Source organism: Coturnix japonica, chromosome 21 (assembly GCF_001577835.2).
Source record: "Coturnix japonica isolate 7356 chromosome 21, Coturnix japonica 2.1, whole genome shotgun sequence".
NCBI lineage: Eukaryota > Metazoa > Chordata > Aves > Galliformes > Phasianidae > Coturnix > Coturnix japonica.
Window position 1 is genome coordinate 4,696,725 of NC_029536.1, and position 19,341 is coordinate 4,716,065.

Here is a 19,341-nt window from a genome sequence, read left to right on the forward strand (position 1 = left end):
AAAGCAACTGAAGCATTTGTAGAACAATTCACTTTTGCATCAGCTGAATCAGCCCCCCAAAATAAAATCAATAATTCTTCAGTTGTACCAAGTAATGCTGTAAGTACTCCAGTTCCCATAGAGCTTTAGTTTTGATAACCAAGGTAATACAGCTCGGCTCACGTGCACACAGGAGATGATGCCACACCTGAGCCAGAGACCTAAAACATCATTAACTACTGCATTCAATCTGAAAAACGAATGGACATCCATAAGATGGCACACTGCTTTGTGCAGGGTTACCAGCATCTCTGAAATGCACATATAGGCATTCCTAAAGATCTACATTCCAGATGCCATTTTTTTAACCATACAAACAGAATAGGAAGCAATCCATTTGAAGTCTGTCAATAATTCTGTTCCACCCATTCCCTATTTTTAACAAACTTTATTATGGTAATTATTACCTTTGCAGCAGAATTGGATACCCCATGCGTGACATTTCTTATGAGACCACCAACGTTGCCATACTTGATAAGTCCAGTAACGCCTTCTGAAACGTCATTCAGGAGCCCCATGGGGTTGCCCAGGAAATCCACAGAACCTAAAATCCTTGCTGCCTGACTAAGCAACTCCTGTAAAAGCAACAGGAAGGTTGAAATATTCTCGTGTTAACGGCAGCAAGGTTGATTAAAAATGGAGAAATGCTATAAATTAACACACAAGTATCACTAAGAACAAGAACAGCTTCACCTTGAAGTGTGGTGCTTACATTATCATGGTATTTCTCTGCATACCCAAGCAAGTAACACCCTTTATAACCAAGAGTCCCCCCAGTCCTCACTAGAGAACTCATCTATCAGCAGAACTTCAGCCTTTCCCTCACCCAAATCTGAATGACACTTACCTCTTGGAAGTGTTTCAGTATGTCATTAATGATAAACTCCTGAGTTTCATATGGATGGACCCTAGTGAAAGGATCCAGATTAATCACAGCATCTTCAAATCGGATTAGAGGAAATCCCAGTGTGCTTTTCAATGCCTAATTAAATAAAAGATATTGCTAATTAATTTTTCCCCCTCTACGTCTCATTCACAGCACTCAAACGAATTAATCTTTAAATGGATAACAAGCCAAAAGCTTATCTGCTGGAGCAGTTTGCCACTGCTATGCAGATGCTTTGATTCAGAGGGCAGTCACTCTACAAACCTTTTACTTGCAAGACATGAACAAATTAATGAACATTTGTTCAGTAATTAGACAGTGATTAAACACCCTTCAAGATGTACGCAGCCTCCTACACTTGACATTCATATTCAAAACAAAGCGTGTTGAAAGCTCCATGTTTAGCACTTCTCTTTAACTGTTTTAATGGTCAGTTAAACTATTTAAACAATATAAAAACAAGGTGTTTTCCGCCTTGCTGAGCTTCTATGGATTAATTGTCAGGATGAGCTGGAATAACATCCCTAGTTTCCTGTAAGATTAAGGCATGTTTCATCACTTGGTGTACCCAAATTCTTTAACCAGTCTTTTCAATTATCATCAAGGAAGAAAACAAAGACAGTAATTAGCCCATGGGCCACCTGTATCCTGTACAGTCTATATATCAGGTGGTTGGACTAGATTGTTGAAGGTCCTTTAAACATTCTGCTCTAGATTGCTTTAGTTCAGTTCTTTATAACAACATTAGCACAGCCACCAAGATCAGGAAATCTGAAGCCTGATACTTGTGCTGCATTTCCTACAGTAGCCACCTAATCACACTCAGTAGGAAGTAACATGAGTTTTTCTGCCATCTGCAGGTAATTAAGGTAAATTACAGTCCCATTTATGTATGCAAGAAAGGGCCTATTTATTTTTTTTTAGTAAATGGATGACTAACTGGAGTAGCCCTCATTATTCACTTTGGTAGGAAGTAATTTCCTGTTTAACTATCAGATATTACATAAGGCGACTTTGTTAATAGTGGTCTCTAATAAAAATAATCTGTCTACCTCCACATGAGCAGACTGCCACGTCAAAGCCTTCCAGAAACATTAGAGGTAGTTAGAAAAACCTCTACAAAGGTTCTACTGTGATTGTTGTTCTCTCCCTCCTCCCCTGGGCTATAGAACTGAATGAACAAGGCGTTAACTGTGACAGTTAACACACAGAACACACCATCTCCTTGTTGGGAAGCACACTCTCTAGAAGCTCAGGCTTACCTTGAGATCCAAAGGTAACTTGTTGGAAGTGAAGACGCTCAACTTGATTTGAGGCACACTGATTTTCAGATTTTCAAAGTAGTATCGCTTTTGTGTCCCACCTTTTTCAACCACCTTCTCATGGAGGTTTTCATCATACTTTTCAACTTCTGCATGCAGACAAAACACAGGAATTAGAATAAATTGGACACATATGCAGTTATGGAAGCAGACTCTGTATGGAGTTACAGGTTTCTCTATATAAATAAAAACAATGTGCAATTGTTAGGGTAGTCAGCAAAATTACTCATGCCTCCTGACACAAACTTGACCTTTGAGGTTGAAGAATTCTTTTCCTATCCACCTGCATCTCTAAAGCCTGAATATATTTGTAGTTAGATAACATTAAAGTCACCCAAACACACGGTTTAAGCTTCTAATCTGGATCTGAATGTATCTGTCATCACACAGAAGCAAAGTGATACAAACTACAGACAGTTTCCTTCCTACTGCACAGTCATGACCTTACAGCATTTTCCTCTCTGCTTTCTTTACCCTTCCTTGTTTGACCAATTATCAGTATGTTGTACAAAGCAAGCAACACTGATACTTTCAATCATCACTACTGAACAGAGAAAACACCCACAGAGAAGACATTCAATAGGCTGGACAGCTGAACACTTCGAACATAAATGACAAAAAAGATACTGTTTGCATCCTGGATGACATCAGTATGAGCAGATAAACTAGAGACTGTACAGAAAGTAAGCAAGCAAACAGAAAAAGGCACTGGAGTAAACTTAAACAAAGGACAGACTGGTAAATTCAGTATCTTTATTTTTTTGTTCTTCACTACAAAGCTAAGATTAAGTTAGATGAATCCAACTACATAAGCTTAAGATGAACACTGAACTTCCCAGAGAGGTGTGGCTCAGCCACTGCACACTGGACAATGCCAGGTACACGGGTCATTGCCTGAACACTGTAACAAGCAGGGCATACACAAACAGCTTGGGGCCATGGAGACATGAGCTTTCCAGCTCTGTCCAGCAGTGCAAATCTCCAAGCAGTTAAGAGCTCACTAGTCATTCTGAACTTCATTCATATGCAAAGATCATAACAGCTAAGCATACTGTAAAAATGAGTATGGTAATTCAGTGCCATACCTGATTCAGACTGAGCATAGCCAAAGAAACTCAACAGCTTCAGAAGCAGCTTTTCTTCAATTTGAACAGTGAACTTTCGGGCAGTGATCATCAGATGCTAAAAAGATAAACAAGTCTCAGTTTGCAGTATTAGCACTTGAAGTACAACCTGTGCAAGACATTAAATAGGACAATATGTTCAATATGTTCTATTTAACAGAGTATTTTCATTGGAATGGAACTGTATCAATATTCCCACCTTCAAAAATGTCTTTGGTAGCTTCCTTCACTTGAATTCACCTACAACTGCAGAGTTAGATTTCTTTGTTGTTTGAATGTACTGCACTTGTTACCCAATACTGATGCTTCAGAATGTGACCCAAAACTGGATTCCAACAGTGAAACCAGCTGCTTTTTAAGAGTGTCAAAATACACACTCGGAGATTCCAAGTGGTTTTGATAACCACAGATTTTTGCCCTCACAAAACTCCAGTTAGTGGATAAAATTCCCAACAAAATGAATTACTGTAGGGCATAAAACAGAGTTCATGCTGCCACCATCTTGCATACAAGTCACCAAAAACACGGCACAGATATTAGGGTTCACTATGCAAAACCAACTAATTCTGAAGAGCAACTGGCTTGAGAAATAACATGATGGACATTTACAGTGATCTCATTAATTTGTGCTTTATTTTTTTAAACCCTGTTAATCACCGAACTGCAGTTTCAAGCACTATGAAGACGAGAATGTGGACAGTGTGTCCTGCCTGAGTGCCTCAATCCTCATTCAACAAATGACTTCACTCAGATTGCTAGTAAAAAATTAAGAACAGGTGAACCATTGAACCAGATTGAAATTTGAATGGCACAACCAAAAGTCTGTGGTTTACCTTGTATATATCAGTCAGTGCATTCTTACTGGGGAATTTCATGGCGTTCACTTCCACTGCAGGAGCAGTCTCCACAACAGGCTCATTTTCATTCATTCGAGGTGTCAGGAAGAGCATAAAAGGCCGCGTGGTGCCAATGAGCTGGTTGTCCACCTATAGCATGGAAAAGATAAACAACAAAATAAGTCACAACAAGCAGCAAAACCAGGTTTCTTTAACTCAGAAGTATCCATTTATTATTGTAATCTAAAAGAAAATATACAATTCATGAAGGAAAACTCACAATGGGAACAGAGTTCTAATGATGTAGATGAAATTACCACAGTTTCATTTGCTCATTCTGAATCTGAAAGACTGAACTGCAAAACTCTGAAGTCAGAATAAGAATCTACTTGGAAATTCAACAGTTAAGAGGTTTCTGTGCCTCATACTGTGATATTCAGCATCAGGACTCCTGCTTTGAGTGGCTTTTTTTCATTACATAGCACCAAAATAAAAAAATCTAACTTACCAAACAATTAGAAATTAATAACATGGAGCAAAATACATCTTCATCATCTAAACTATCAGTAATAGAGGACAATGAAAGACCAAAACTGATGTCAAGAAAAACTTCTGATGTTTAGGAGCTGAAATCTCATTAAGAGCTCCAAACACTTTCCAGCATTCCTGAAGACCCACGCACAAACATATTTGTTTCATAACAACAAATACCTGCACATCCTGCACGCTGAGCTCCAGCACCTGACTTGCTGACATTTGTGTGTAGTGGACATTAATTCTTGTGAGGCTTGCAAATATGAGCTCTTCAGGGACTTTGTTGACTAATGACAATCCTATTCCACCTTCCAGTTTCACGAGCACCTACAGGAAGAGCATTAGAAGAAGAAAAGCCTTGAAGAAAAGCCTGTGGTACTGAATATATACTTTGAAGAAGTTTGATTTTAGACTTATCTCTGGAGCTGCTGAACAGTTCAATTAATGATTAATTCTTCACATAAAGAGACCACAGACTTACAAACCCAGCATCTAAGAATAAGGAGTTCTAGCAGGAAAATGTACATGTTCACAGCAAGAGGTAAACGTGGTCAAAATGGAACGACAGTGAAACTAAACCAGACCAAAACCTCACCACACAGCTTTGAAAAAATAGAAGATGAAAGAGAATAGAAAGATATGAAGCTTAACATCTCACTTCTAATTCTTGCTCTGCATTTGGGTTTTTCAGTCTGCGTAGATCTTGCTCTGTAATTGGAAGTTCGTCTCCTCCGCCGGATAAACGATCGTTTCTGCGTTGGTTAGAATCTGTTATCTAATAAAAAACAAAGCAGATTATTCATAAATAACAGCTATTTCTAAGAATTTAGAGGCGTAGGGTGTGAATGCGCTTCAAGCACAAGCAAACATTGAGATAATAATTCAGGTTAATGAAGGACTCTCACCTGCAGAACTCGAGTTGGCCCATCTGGGATGACTCGAACAGCCAGCACTCCTGAGCCAGGCCTCATCTTCTGGTTTATAAACTGCTGTTCTGGTGGAACCGACTCCAAAAGCTCAAGAGAAGTGTCTGGACCGAGAACAACTTCTGCTCCATCATGGAGACCTGATATTCCTCCCTTTGCCTGGATAAAAAAAAAAGAAGTCAAAAACAACAGAAAAAAAACACGACAGGTAGAACTTTGGATAACTGTTCATACACATGAATTTAAAGCGTGTTTCACTTCTCCATCTAAGGAGTAATAGACTGAAACTCAGCCCCAGGCACCTTAATGCAGCAATGAGGGGCTTCTGGGCTGCTGCAAGCTGGGAAGTAACTTGCTAAGGTGCATTAATTTAATCACAAAACGATCATTGAAATATCCAGAAAGAATATATGTCACCACAAACACAGTTTGCTGCTTCAACAATATGTAGCATAATTTATTCAACTTTTGCCTGTAAGCAATGGATAAAAATGGCCCAAGTAGCAAAATGCTTTAACAAAATCTGACTCTATTGGTTGACACTTCAGCATTTTCAAATTGGTTCTGTGAGAATATTGAGACTCTGTTTATATTATACCGATTATTTTCAACAATCATATACTATTATTTCTGTAGTTACTTACTTTCAAAATAATAATGCAGGATTTAATTACTTGTAATTGATGAGAACTTTTGAACTTCTGTTTAGAACATGAGCTGCTCTGTAGGTCTGGTCTCCTTTTTAACCCAAACTTTGGACTCAGAACTTTGACCTCTTCTCAATAACAAGCTCAAATTCCTGTTATCCATAAGGGGAACAGTGAAAACAAGTTTGAAGTATGAGCAGTACTGACCTGGACAACCAGTCCATGAATACCACAGGTCAACTTCCCATCACGAAAACTCCATGTCTGGGTGGTGCTGCGCCGCCGATCAGGCTTCCTCAACATGAGGGGCTCATACCTGCAATGAAAGCACAACAAACCCAAACTGAGGATGATTCCAGCTCTCTGGTTTCACTCCCATGTTCTGTTCATTTCCCTCATCTCAGTTCTCGAGTGTTTTAATAACAAGCTGTTGAAAAACATATTAAATATGCCTTGACTTGGAAAAATACTGATGATCTTGAAGTGATTGTGAAGCCTGTTCCTGATACCAGATAGAATTCAGCTCATACAGGTCTTCACAATAATTCCTTTCCTTACTCGGAAAACATCACGTAAAGCATGCATTCAAGGACATTGTACAGTTTCACTACAAACTGTATTTGCAATACCTGTTATCTGTGACAGCTGCCAGACCAGCAATATCTAAAATCATACAAGACTCCACAGATTGTGGTGAAGGTTTATGAGGGTTATGAGGAACAGAGGAGCCTTCATGGCAGAGCATTCCTGTGCCAGTCATCCTCCAAAGCTGGGATCGCTTTCCTGGCTCCTGTTGCACAAGAATTCAAGATTTCAATGAGTACAGCAGTTCAGAGCAAATACTACTGCTCTGTTTTCCTATCACATGCTATAACTTATAACTAGCCTTACAAAGTACCATCATTACAATTTTCGTTTTTCCTTCTACCAGCTCCTGATTTTATTTCATCACAGAGCAACAGTATTTCAATAAAATCAACCATGTATTGGTACCTTCTTTTTCAGGATAACCCGTTGTGTCTTTGGAGAAACATCAAGGACAAGCTCTGCGTATGCAGCATCCCTGTTCGAAGCAACTGGTCTTACACTTGTCTCCTGTAAACTAGAACACCAAGAAAACATCAGCATGTTGAGTCAGAGCAGCTGTGACTTCTGTAGAACAAATAAAGGATACCAAAAATCTATTGAGATACACAGAATCACAGAATGGCCCAGTTTGGAAGAGACCTCAAGGATCATGAAGGTCCAACCCCCCCCCTCCTCACCACAGGCAGGGCCACCAACATTTAAAGCAGACCAGGCTGCCCAGGGCCCCATCCAACCTGGCCTTCAACACCTACAGGGATGGACGGGCATCCACACCCTCTCTGGGCAGCTGTTCCAGCAGCTCACCACTCTCATAGTAAAGAAATTCCCCCTGATACCCAACCTCAATCTTCACTCCTTCAACTTATAACCATTTCCCCTTTGTCCTGCTGTTATCTACCCTTTCAAAGAGTTGACTCCCCTCCTGTTTGTAGGCTCCCTTTAGGTTCTGAAAGGCTGCAATGAGGTAACCCCACAGCCTTCTTTACTCCACGCTGAACAAGCCCAGCTCCCTCAGCCTGTCTTCACAGGGGAGGTGCTCCAGCCCCCTCATGATCTTTGTGGCCCTCCTCTGGACCCTCTCCAACAGCTCTCTGTTCTTTTTGTATTGGGAGCTCTAGCCCTGGACAACTCCTGAATTTTGGCATTTTTAGTGTAATATCTAATGAATTACCCTGAGAAAGTATAGGTAGCAGCAATATAAATGAAGTTTTCATAATAAAGCTGTTTGCTGTCTTGGAAGTCATTCATGCTGCAGACGATCTCTGAGGAGCCTGCTCCCTTAACTGTCAGCATGATAAATGGTGGTAGGATGGGTTCATCCCATGCATAATCCAGGGAGGTCATGGACTTCACTTCAGTGTACAGTCTTGGCTCAACAACACCGTGCTGATTAAAAACGATTGGGACCTGTAACAGTAATGAAAGAGCATTTACTTTCACACCAATTCTCCATCAGTTACATTTTTGCTATCATTTGTTCATTTTTCAGGCGTTGATCACTGAACTACATTCAAGCTCACTTCCCTCCCCCCCCGCATTTGAACCTCAAAGATAATCTCAAAGGGACCAGAAATAATCTTCTTTGCTTTTATCCATCAGAAACTCTTTAGTTCCATGGTAGCAACTCAAACCTTTCCCATCAAAACAAGGAGACACACCCAGTTTTATTGAGCAATTCAGTAACAAAAGCCAGACTAATAATCATTATCAAGAGCTGTGTCTCCTGTTCTAATTACAAGGCAGACTGTAAGTTACTGTCCAATAGACAAATCCTCTGATTTTTTATAGTCACTGACATGAAACTTGTTCTTCATCCCTATGACCTATGAAAGCCACAACACAGGCACTATTATTTGAACTAAGTTCAAGAAAATGATAATGATATACAAACACATATTGCGACACACTTTCACTGTATTTTCTTACAGAAGCTGGATAGATCCCTAACTTAAATCTAAGAGAATTTTTTCCACTTTTTAAATTTAAAACAAGAAAATCATTATTTTCTGCTCTTTTACCTTGGAAAAATTGTCTATGCGAAAAGGTGGTGGCAGCTGATCCGTGTCACTGAATGCAACGTGGTATGTGGCTCCCTGAAGAGTAATTTCTACCCTTAAGAAGTAGCATTTTCCCAGGGTGTCCCTGTACAAGAAAGAGCAAGTTCAGGACAGGTGGGTTTCTGATGGGTATTACTGCAGCTCTCAGTGTTCTGCAGGTCACAAAACACTTGCATGCAATAACTACCTCATATTAATATGGAATGAGTTATTTTTGTTGACTTCAAATCCTCCAGACCAAATGCAGTTTGGGATATCCATCAGTCTCACACATAACAGCTGATCGTAGTCATTGCGTGGCCAGTGGAACACTACGCTGGAGCCAGGCAGCGTGGAGATGTAGCCACCAGGGTTGGACGTCCCCTGATAATAGAAATCAGGAAATAAATATCCTAAGGGCATGAAAAATATCATTAATCCATACACCTCTCAAATACAACGCACCTTCAAACCCATACACCTCTCACATCCACCTGCCAGGTGAATGCTCAAAATTAGAATAACAAATTAGAAAGTTCTTGTAATCAGACCTTAATACTTTCAGGAATAACATCAGTATTCTTTGCAGTTAGAAGATGTTGTGCCTAACTCCAGGTGGAACAGAAAGGAGGGCTCTTACCTGGCCTCTGGCAAACTCCCTCTGAGCAAAGGCAAGCTTATAGCTGGACTTATTATCTAGCAGGTAACGGGGGGCAAATGTCACCATGCAGGTATCAATGTAACGTCCTCTGCCCTTCTTAACATCAATGCCTGGTAACAGACACAAATTAAAAGTCATGCTGTTAATTAGGAGCAAAAAAAGAAACCCTGAAGATAATTTTCAAACTACATTTAACATAATGATTTCCAGTGTGTTTCTAAGATGTACAATTTCTGCCATGCCACTTGTACATGTGAAATACTAATAGTAAATGTACTTTTATGCCACCTGTGACCCTCTGTATCTCATGGAGAACATAGAGACGATAAGCACCAAAGCTAAAAAAAGAAAACCCTCTCTTTTCAAATCACCAGGTAAATCAATGTAATTATTCCCCTTTTCAACACATGAAGCATATGTCCTATCAGCACATACCAATGTTGTAAATGAGGCCTGGTCGGTTTCCATGCTGGATCACTTTAAGGGCTCTGACACCACTACCGCCGTCCAAGGAGAAGCCCTGACACCAGCCTGGCATGCCTTCAGGATGGATGCCTTTCCCTACCCGCATTGTACAGCTAAGGGTAAGAAGGAAACACAGATGTAAAGAAAGGATCAGGTGGTGACAAGGATAAAGTAAACTTCCTCCTTGAAGCCAGATAAAATAACTGACAAGTTTGCTTTCCAAAATCCTTCACCACACCTCTGCTGCACACCGGCTTCCAAGTGGCTGCTACCACCACTCAATAGGATACTAGGAAAAAGCTTTCCCTTATTGGCTGCTATCTGTACTAACATACCCACACCATCCTCTGCCAATTACAGCCATATTTAACAAGGTTCCTCCCCCCTGTTCCTCTCTCAGTGGTACTTACAAGTTGGGCTGTTCTTTATCAGCGTAACAGAACAGAAGTGGGCTGAGGCTTCTAGCAAGTTCATGCTCTTCAAACTGCCCTGCTGCATCTGTTTTGGCATTATCTTGTCTGAAGATGAGGGGCAATCCTTTAAGGAAATACAAAAAGAAAAGGAGTTAGCAAATTATTATCTCACAAGAACTGAAGGTGAGAACAGCAAAAGCTATTCCCATTAAAGAATAATTCAGTGTCAGCCATTAGCCTGCATAAATTCCAACTCTGCACCCACAATCTCCACCTGAGCTTCTGGAGGGGTAAACCCATCATAGCTGTGAGCATGGAGCCCACAAGTGAAAAAGGATCGTGCAACTCGGACAGCACCAACAAAATTGCAACTTACTGCTGAAGATCTGATGCTTTCTGAAGGCATCTCAGCCTCTGAAAACCACATTTTTAACAGTCTAACTTAGGCCAATTTGTTTGCAGCTACATAAAGACTACTAAATTATTTCGTGTTTATTCGCCTGCAATAGAGCCACTATACTCACCTGTTTTGTTGATTAACCAGTACGGTGCTGAAATGAGGATCTTCAAAGAACCCTCTGCACGACACACAATCCTTATGGTCAAATTCAGCTGGCGTTTGTTGACATCATACAATCGCATCCGCACCATGTAGTTTTGTGTCCCAGGAGGAATCAGCAGCTCTTTGCAGAATGGGAAGTTTTCTAACAGTACACCTGGGAATAACAGAACAACAGAAACAATCATCATTCCTATTGTTTGCTCTTTCACGTAGCTCACCCATGTTAACTTGTAAAACCACTCCATGTAAAGATCTCTGACCTTGTTAAGTCCAAAAGCAGCAAAATGCTTTCTAAAGCATCTCTGCTTAAGGATAATTAGTGCCTAAGCATCACAAGTGCAGCCACTGTTGACGCCAGCATTTTGTGTTCCATAAAGCATCTTACCAAGCTCAATGTTCTGAGATGTGTCAGCTGTGTGCAGTGCCACCTCCTTGCCAGGTTTCAGTGTGCCACTGATTGACATCCCTTTAACGTAAAACTCAAGTTCACAAGGCAGCAAGTTACAGACCACCACTGTTGGCAAAAGATAAATAGTATGGCCAGGCTGTCTGAAAATCTGTTTAGCACTGTCAGAAAATATACTGGAGGGCATGTAATCGGGGTAGTTTTCTTTCTTGATCGCCACACAAAATCTGTGAAGACAAACAGGTGTGTGTCAGAAGTCACCAATGAACTCCATGGAATAACTAAATCTTGCCTTTGTACAAGAAGTCCACGCTATTAGTTCTAACACTTCATCCTTCAAAACAGGCGTAAACAAAGCACTAACCAATAAGGGGGAATAGTTTTAAACTGCAACATGGGAAGGTTTAGGTTGGATCTTAGGAGGAAGTTTTTCACCCAGAGGGTGGTGATGCACTGGAACAGGTTGCCCAAGGAGGCTGTGGATGCCCCATCCCTGCAGGCATTCAAGGCCAGGCTGGATGTGGCTCTGGGCAGCCTNTGATGCACTGGAACAGGTTGCCCAAGGAGGCTGTGGATGCCCCATCCCTGCAGGCATTCAAGGCCAGGCTGGATGTGGCTCTGGGCAGCCTGGGCTGCTGGTTGGTGACCCTGCACACAGCAGGGGATTGAAATGAGATGATCATTGTGGTCCTTTTCAACCCAGGCCGTTCTGTGATTCTATGCTCAGATGTTTGCCATCAGGTAACATCATACGGGCTTTAAGAAGCCCTGCAGAAATACAGCTATACATTCAGTGCTTTCTTATTACGCTAGCGACCAAGTAAAACATCCTATTAAACTGCAAAGCCTCTACATATTTTCTTTCCTATTATTTAGTTTCACAGCATTTCAATATCCAGAAGAGGATAACAGTTTACAGAGAAACAATCAGGGCTTAAATCAACCTGAAAAACCGGCTGTTCTCAGACTCCATGGAATGGCACTCTCGCTTGCTGCTGCAAACTTCTGCTGTCTTCTGAACATTAGTCCAATGAATTGGAGCCTTACAGAAGAAGACTCCCAGTCCCTTTGGCCTGGCTTGTAAACGCCAAGATGTGAGGTGCAGTGGAATAGCAAAGGCATCTCCTGGCATAACTGCTGGAAGAACTACAGGTTCTGCAACCAAACAGAAAAGGAAACACTAATAACAAATTAAGCTCATTTACTGAAATGTATTTTCTACTGGATGCTGTTTACAAATAGTAAGTCCCAATTAATTTTTAGAGCAAGAAGTTACATTTTAAAGTGAAACAAGCTACTTGATCTGTGTTTCAAGCATCAACCCACTGTTCTCAGCCCTATTACAGGGGGGGTGAATTTAGGCCTGCAAATCAGAAACTGCTGGAGCTCACATTCTTCTTCCTGGGATACCTTAGGGTATATCTCATTCATTATACTCTTGGTAAATTATCAGCACATCACTACACTTCTAGACTTCACCTCAGCATGCCAACACCTTATACCTCCAATTGCTAAAAGGTCTAACACAGCACGTACAGAAATTCAAATCCACCTTTACAGAGCCTCAGCTTTCTCTATTTGCTTGACCCATTCAGAAAATCCTACTGGTTTCTCTAGCTTACATTGCTGGTCACTGTCTTTTTAACAACACCCATTCGCCAACCAGGGAGGCTGACTTTGCTGTTAGCTGTTACAGGCAGCAATGAATCTTCCAGGGAAGGTAAATGAAGATTCTGCACATGGAAGGAATATACACCACTTACTGTCAGGAGCAGAAGGACTATCCAGCCTTAGCTCCATGGGTGTTTCCAGCTTGTTCTTCACAATCAAAGCTGAGCGCACAGTGATCACCTTCCGAGCACTACCTTCCATGGTTACTTCAAATACCACACGCACAGGAGGCAATGAAGAAAACTGAAAGATAACAGAAAAGCAATAAAGGTAATAAGTGTATCTAACACAGGCACAGGTCAGTACTGCAGTATTAAATGCTGGAGAGAGGATCTGTGAAGGGAGTGCAACCAAGTAGAGCATCCAAAACAATGTAGTGTAACAGGCAAATACTTCAGCAGTCTCAAAAGAGCCGTACGTAGAACTCTTCTGCTTATGTTATTTAGACTAAAACGTTCGTGCAACAGAGAGTAATTTTACTTCCCTGTTTCCTTACAACAGCACAGCAAGTTTTGGAACTACAGAGTATGATATTCATAAAAATTAGCTTCAGTCTTCAAACTTAGCACTTATTTCATTGTATATAAAAAGTCAGAGTGACTTCAATCAGTCCAGATTTCTCAGCAAAGTAGATAACAGGCTGCACTGCTTTGCTGTTCCAAAAGTCAAGAGTTTTATTCTGTGGGCACAGACCTAGTTCAACTGCTTGCTCAGACTGTGATAACTGGCATTTAAAGAACCTTGTCACAGCTGAGCTTGATTTGTTTCCTATCAGGAAAGCAGAGGCCAGTCCACTTGCAGAGTTACATTAGCCTTACTTTGGTAGCTCTCAAAAAACAGGAAGATATACTCACATAAACTTGTGGATGTATTATGTTCGTTCTATTTATTGGGCTTCCAAGCTGGAAGGAAAACAAACAGGAAAGACAGAAGAGTTCACTTTAAGATATTACTGTCACTTGTAACACAGAACATTACTGCAGAAAAATAAATTAAGGACTGTCATTACTTGGTCTTTCTCATATTCAACACAACTTTGAAGACATGGGAGCTGTATTAGCCTAATCTAATTGTAATACTGCTTGAAAAGAAGAATGAAGCTGAAGCATTCATTAAAAACTAACTACCCACAGATGTTCCTGAATAGCAGTTCCTGCTCATTTGCACTTTCCTCTTTCACAAACCAAGCTTCAGACAGAGATGATGCCTTATATACTTAAATATGAAACCATCGGGAATTATCCAAATAAGAGACTAATGGATCCTTTTAGTGGTAATAGTAGTAAATTCTAATCCTATTTTGTACCAAAAAGACCTCAGCTTTCATCTTCTCTAGTAGCTAACCTTAATGCTTAGCTAGTTTCTACATTTCACAACCATTTCTATCACCAAGTCTCAACCACAACTGCCTGCCAGCCTGCTGCTTACTACAATTGTGCTTTTCCTTCATGACAAGCAGATTTGGTCCAAGCTGCCACATATTTCAACAATCTCCAGGCTTTCAGGGAATTGCCAATGTCATTTATTTTAAGTAAATTAGCCACAGAGAAAGCATTAAAAGAAATAAAAATAGCTGCTGAAATGTATCATAGAATCACAGAATGGCCAGCGTTGAAAAGGACCACAGTGCTCATCCAGTTCCAACCCCCCTGCTACATACAGGGTCACCAACCAGCAGCCCAGGCTGCCCAGAGCCACATCCAGCCTGGCCTGTAGCTCTGATTTGAAGCTCAATCTCCGCATCTCTGCTACTCTGTCCCCAGTACATTACGTCTGTCATTGGCAGTTCTGAGTGCTCAGCACAGGCTAAATGCTGGCTACCCTTGTGGTTTGTTTGTTGTGCTTAACACCATTAGTTCATCATTTCACGCTCTCCCAGTTCACACCAACTGAAAAAAAGTGCAATCTCATGCAATGTAGGAGCTGTTGTTACACCAAAACCTTGGAGGCATCATTACTCTCAACCTACACATGTCTGTTAAGGCTCACACCCGAATCAGAGCTTACAGTGGAAGAGGAGGAATTCTTGTCTGGCGCAGCATATCGGAAGAAGGTTCCAACTTTGTCTACAGACACTGGGCTGACTTCTTCCCAGCCATTCACCCTCACTTGCAGCTGGTGAATCCTCAGATCATGTGTGTGCCTACAGGTTAGATTAAGTTAAATTACTACTTAGCGTTCTCTTATATGGCAAGCATAAACAGTTCAAATAAAGTACAACCTCTGCATAACGAGGAAACAAATCTCACCAATTTAGCATTTAAGAAAAAGAAATTCAATTATTTTTCCATTTTGTGGACCTGGTTTATCCTGTTCTCCCCAGTCAACACTGATAAGTGTGACTACATCAGAACTAAAACACAAGACCACATGTAATATTCGTTTCCCAGGTCTTAGCACCAATAACTCTTATGCTTAGCAAGTCCCCCCACCACATACAAAACTTCCTAAAACCTTTCAACAATTAAACCATCCCTCACATCTGTATCTGCTTACTGATAATTCCCCATTATATAGAATTTTAAACGTTAAAAAAAAAAACAACATTAGAAATCCACTTTTTTTTTTACTATCTATTGGTGTCTTCACAACTATGATCCCATGAGTTCCAAATATAAGTGTGTCAAAGTGCATCTTGCAACCTGATCCCTTCACCTGTGTCTGAGTTTCCCTCTGGCTTCAAACTCAAATGGAACTTCTTGCCCTGTGATAACTTCTTTCCACTCACTGACATTATGGGCATCATCCAGCAACGTTCCATTTTCCTCAGGAACAACTCCTGGACTCCCACTGTGAGACAGTGCAGCCCTGTACAGAGAATCACATCATGACTTGGAATCCCCAGCACATCCCAGCCATGTAAATAGAACCATACCCTTTGGGCCCCCAACACATGAAAGATGTGGAACTGTTGGAGTGGAGCCACGAGAGCTGGAGCATCTCTGCTATAAAGAAAAGTTGTGGGACTTGGGCTGGATTAGCTTTTTGTTTTCTAAAGTAGTGTTAATATCTCAGTGACAAAGGAAAGGCTCCTGACTAAGAAAGACTGAGAGTTGTTTAAGATCCCTGCAAGAAAACAAAAGAACTGAGGACAATTGGGTTTGGCTGACATCCCAGAGAAATCAGACAGGTATTGCCGAAGAGATCCCACTTCTTACCGGGTAGGTGTTGTAGTTAGGGTAGCAAACCACAGAGTGCATCCAGTATGGTTTCTCAGAGCAAAGGGCACAAATGGTTGTCTACGTTTTGCGGCCTTCATTTCAGCTGTAAGACAGAACAAAGACTTGTCTAAATGCTTATGAAAGAAATATCCATAGAAGGACACAATGTTTGGCGTTTCTCAAGGATGCATTACTAACAAGCACCCAAGTGTTACTCTCCTCTTCTGTGCTGCTGCTGTACATCATGTCTGTGAAAATACTTACTGTGTTTGGACAGGAAAAAAAAGCCCCTGCCAAATCCCAGCAACTACTTAGGAGGGAAGATAAATGGCTGCTCCCTAAACACATTCATCTTTCTGTATGAGAGCTGACAGAAGGCAGACATGTTAAATCAGCCGCTCAAAGACAGGAATTAAACATCTCACAGAATTCCTATCCAAAGGATGACTTACATTAAGTTCCACTATATCATGTTGTGAGAACCACTGCAGCCATGCATGCGACCAAGGAGAAATGAAGCACAAGTGTAAAAAGGCAGGAGAGGGGGGAGCAGGTGGGGAGGTGTTTGTAAAGGAGGTACTGACGATTGCATGTAGCTTTCTCCTAAATGAAGGACAAGAAACAGCTCAATTCCTCACGGTGCTGATGTAGATGTGAATCTGATAACTCTACATCTCCCAGAGGAAATCCTTTTTAATTCAAAAGTACAAAAATTGAATCCTTTAAAATGAAAACATCGGGGTTTTTTTGCTGAATGCAACTTAAAAATATATTTTTGGTGCAGAGTTTGACTTTGTATCATTTTCTGCCTACCTCAGGTCCTACAAAATCACAGAGCAGGAGCCAGATGAACTTTACTCTGCTATTTAATTGCCTGGCTACTCTTTTTGAGTGAACAGTAATTTTTGGGACCGTAGCCTGATTTTCAAAAGAAAACATAATATTAAGTTGCATCTTGAGACCAGCACCGGAAAATAAAGGATTTAACATAAAAAGGAGCTTTTCATAATTCACTGTTTCGTTTGTTGCTGTGCCCACTAAACGCTGAGCAATAAATGCTTCTTTCCCACAAAAATAAAATATCTTCCTGACAAATACCTCAAAAAATGGATATTGTGTAGCCAACAAATTCATACAGCCTTTCTCAAAGAGTCTTCCCACAAAGGAACAGCTGTACTCCTCCCTTCTCTGCTGAAGAGCTCAGAGAAGACCTTAAGGTGATAGATGGGATGAAATTCTATAAAAACACTTGGGTTTTTTTTCCTTTTAAAATATAGAGATTATTCTACTGGCAAGTCACACACACACCACAGTATTTACGGTACAGACCTCCAAAAAAGAAAAATAAAAGCTTTTAATCTCGCTGTGCTGTACAGTACCTCTAGCATAGATCTGATGCTCTAGGTTAGTCAAACTGGCTGTACTCCTAGTTCTAAGGTAGACAAGAGGAAGGCCTGGCAGACAGGAAAGACAAAGTTAGCAGGTAAGCAAAACCACATAAATATAGGTAGACTCTTCCCCATCACACAGCAGGAAGGCAGGAACAGCTGGCAGCATGCAAACACTGTATGATCTCCATCCATTTGCTCATCTGAGATTGGTATTTGAGTTATTAAAACTTCTTCCAGAATTAATCCTAAGAGAATATGAAAGAGCTGCCCCATCTCACATGCTCTTACTCACAGAGCTGCTCTGTAAGCGTGATTAAAAAAGGAAGCAGAACTTGCAGTGCCAAGTTCTCACTCAAAGAGAAGCAGTGAAAAAGACTTGATATTAAAGAATGGAACACAACTGAACAGAAAATGGAACCCTTAATGTTTTGGCCAGATAACCTCTAACGATTCACTGCATGCTATGAAGGCCAAATACTCATGTTTGTAATACATTAAACAAATGACTGTGTATGTCAGGATTGTTTCAAATAAAGGAAGATTAATTAACATCATACTCTGTCCAAAACATGGTGAATCCTCTGAAGAGCCCATCCACTCCTCAGAACTGATTGCATTTACTTCTTTGTCCTGTTTACAGTAATCTTCCATCCACGACTGCTTGGTGCTTGCATACTGTTCTAGAGGAATAAAGCACACAAAGTAAATGTCTGCGAAACGGCCTAAAGAAGAGCAGTTAAAAAGTAGTTTAAATTCATAAGCCTAAACCTGCTTTGCTTTAATGGGAATGGTTTTATTTCACTGCTTTTCCTATGACCCACTTACATAATTTAAAGATATAACAGCTCATGAAATCACAGCGCTGTCTTCAAAAACAAATGTTTATATTCTTAAGGGACTTCTCTGTTTTTAAACTTGCAGTAGAATCCCCATTTTTCAAGACACTCCAGGGGCAACATAGGAGGTCCCACTGAGAAGGCAATTAATCTCAAGATGTTTTTGTGTCAGAAGCAGTTTCCATTTTTCTTTTCTTTTTAAGAGGTATACATCTATTCCTCCATAAATATGAAGACACCAATTAAGTGCTCTGGAACAGCATTAATCAAACCATTCTGCTATTGTTGCTAGTAGTAAAAAGCATCACTGGAACTCTAAGGAATTGCTGATGACTGTCTTTTCCTCCTTCCCTCTTTCTAACAACCTCACAGACCTTGTTGGAGAAACAAATGAATATTGAAGGAACAACAAAGGCTCTTCTATCTCAACTGAAGGCTCAGCCCTCTGCACTTACCTTGACCATGAAATTATACAGATTTGCACACAGAAGTCATAATATTTCTGGCAATGTACACAGCCTCACAACACAGAAATGTCCATAAATTCCAAGTTAATGATGAACAAAATATATAAGCTTCCTGAGGTGGGAATTGAAAACTCCAGTTCCCAGGGACTGAAGAAATAAGCAGCTCCCCCCTGCGCCTGTCAATGCACTGAAAACTGATGAGCCTAACAAAACAGTTTTAAGTACTGTATGTATGGAAGGCTTTAGATGAAAGCCTGTTTCTGATTACAGAGAAATTTCAAGAAACATATGAATTTGATACAATTCATACGACCAACAAAAGAATTCCTACTAACTTCTAAAGTACGTAGCTCGTGTCTTTACACTTTCA

At 40.6% G+C, this 19,341-nt stretch overlaps 1 protein-coding gene across 5 annotated transcripts in view; it reads right to left on the reverse strand.

Annotated features, from left to right (window-relative positions):
• The window catches only part of VPS13D (vacuolar protein sorting 13 homolog D), a 75,860-nt gene that overhangs the window by 27,882 nt on the left and 28,637 nt on the right, over nucleotides 1–19,341 (reverse strand). For 3 of the 5 annotated variants that reach the window (XM_015882329.2, XM_015882326.2, XM_015882328.2), the window contains exons 39-65: nucleotides 18,226–18,348; nucleotides 17,657–17,731; nucleotides 16,275–16,380; nucleotides 15,772–15,924; nucleotides 15,124–15,259; nucleotides 13,971–14,018; nucleotides 13,209–13,359; nucleotides 12,390–12,600; nucleotides 11,425–11,672; nucleotides 11,002–11,193; nucleotides 10,475–10,601; nucleotides 10,035–10,177; nucleotides 9,579–9,709; nucleotides 9,147–9,322; nucleotides 8,921–9,044; nucleotides 8,074–8,309; nucleotides 7,308–7,416; nucleotides 6,944–7,104; nucleotides 6,522–6,630; nucleotides 5,647–5,826; nucleotides 5,400–5,516; nucleotides 4,919–5,068; nucleotides 4,205–4,357; nucleotides 3,333–3,429; nucleotides 2,188–2,336; nucleotides 887–1,021; nucleotides 447–614 (exon numbers count right to left, since the gene is read on the reverse strand). In XM_015882329.2, the coding sequence (XP_015737815.1) occupies nucleotides 447–614; nucleotides 887–1,021; nucleotides 2,188–2,336; nucleotides 3,333–3,429; nucleotides 4,205–4,357; nucleotides 4,919–5,068; nucleotides 5,400–5,516; nucleotides 5,647–5,826; nucleotides 6,522–6,630; nucleotides 6,944–7,104; nucleotides 7,308–7,416; nucleotides 8,074–8,309; nucleotides 8,921–9,044; nucleotides 9,147–9,322; nucleotides 9,579–9,709; nucleotides 10,035–10,177; nucleotides 10,475–10,601; nucleotides 11,002–11,193; nucleotides 11,425–11,672; nucleotides 12,390–12,600; nucleotides 13,209–13,359; nucleotides 13,971–14,018; nucleotides 15,124–15,259; nucleotides 15,772–15,924; nucleotides 16,275–16,380; nucleotides 17,657–17,731; nucleotides 18,226–18,348 (3,908 nt within the window). The remainder of the gene's footprint in view (nucleotides 1–446; nucleotides 615–886; nucleotides 1,022–2,187; nucleotides 2,337–3,332; nucleotides 3,430–4,204; nucleotides 4,358–4,918; nucleotides 5,069–5,399; nucleotides 5,517–5,646; nucleotides 5,827–6,521; nucleotides 6,631–6,943; nucleotides 7,105–7,307; nucleotides 7,417–8,073; nucleotides 8,310–8,920; nucleotides 9,045–9,146; nucleotides 9,323–9,578; nucleotides 9,710–10,034; nucleotides 10,178–10,474; nucleotides 10,602–11,001; nucleotides 11,194–11,424; nucleotides 11,673–12,389; nucleotides 12,601–13,208; nucleotides 13,360–13,970; nucleotides 14,019–15,123; nucleotides 15,260–15,771; nucleotides 15,925–16,274; nucleotides 16,381–17,656; nucleotides 17,732–18,225; nucleotides 18,349–19,341) is intronic. The other 2 variants (XM_015882331.2, XM_015882330.2) reach the window with 1 other exon arrangement.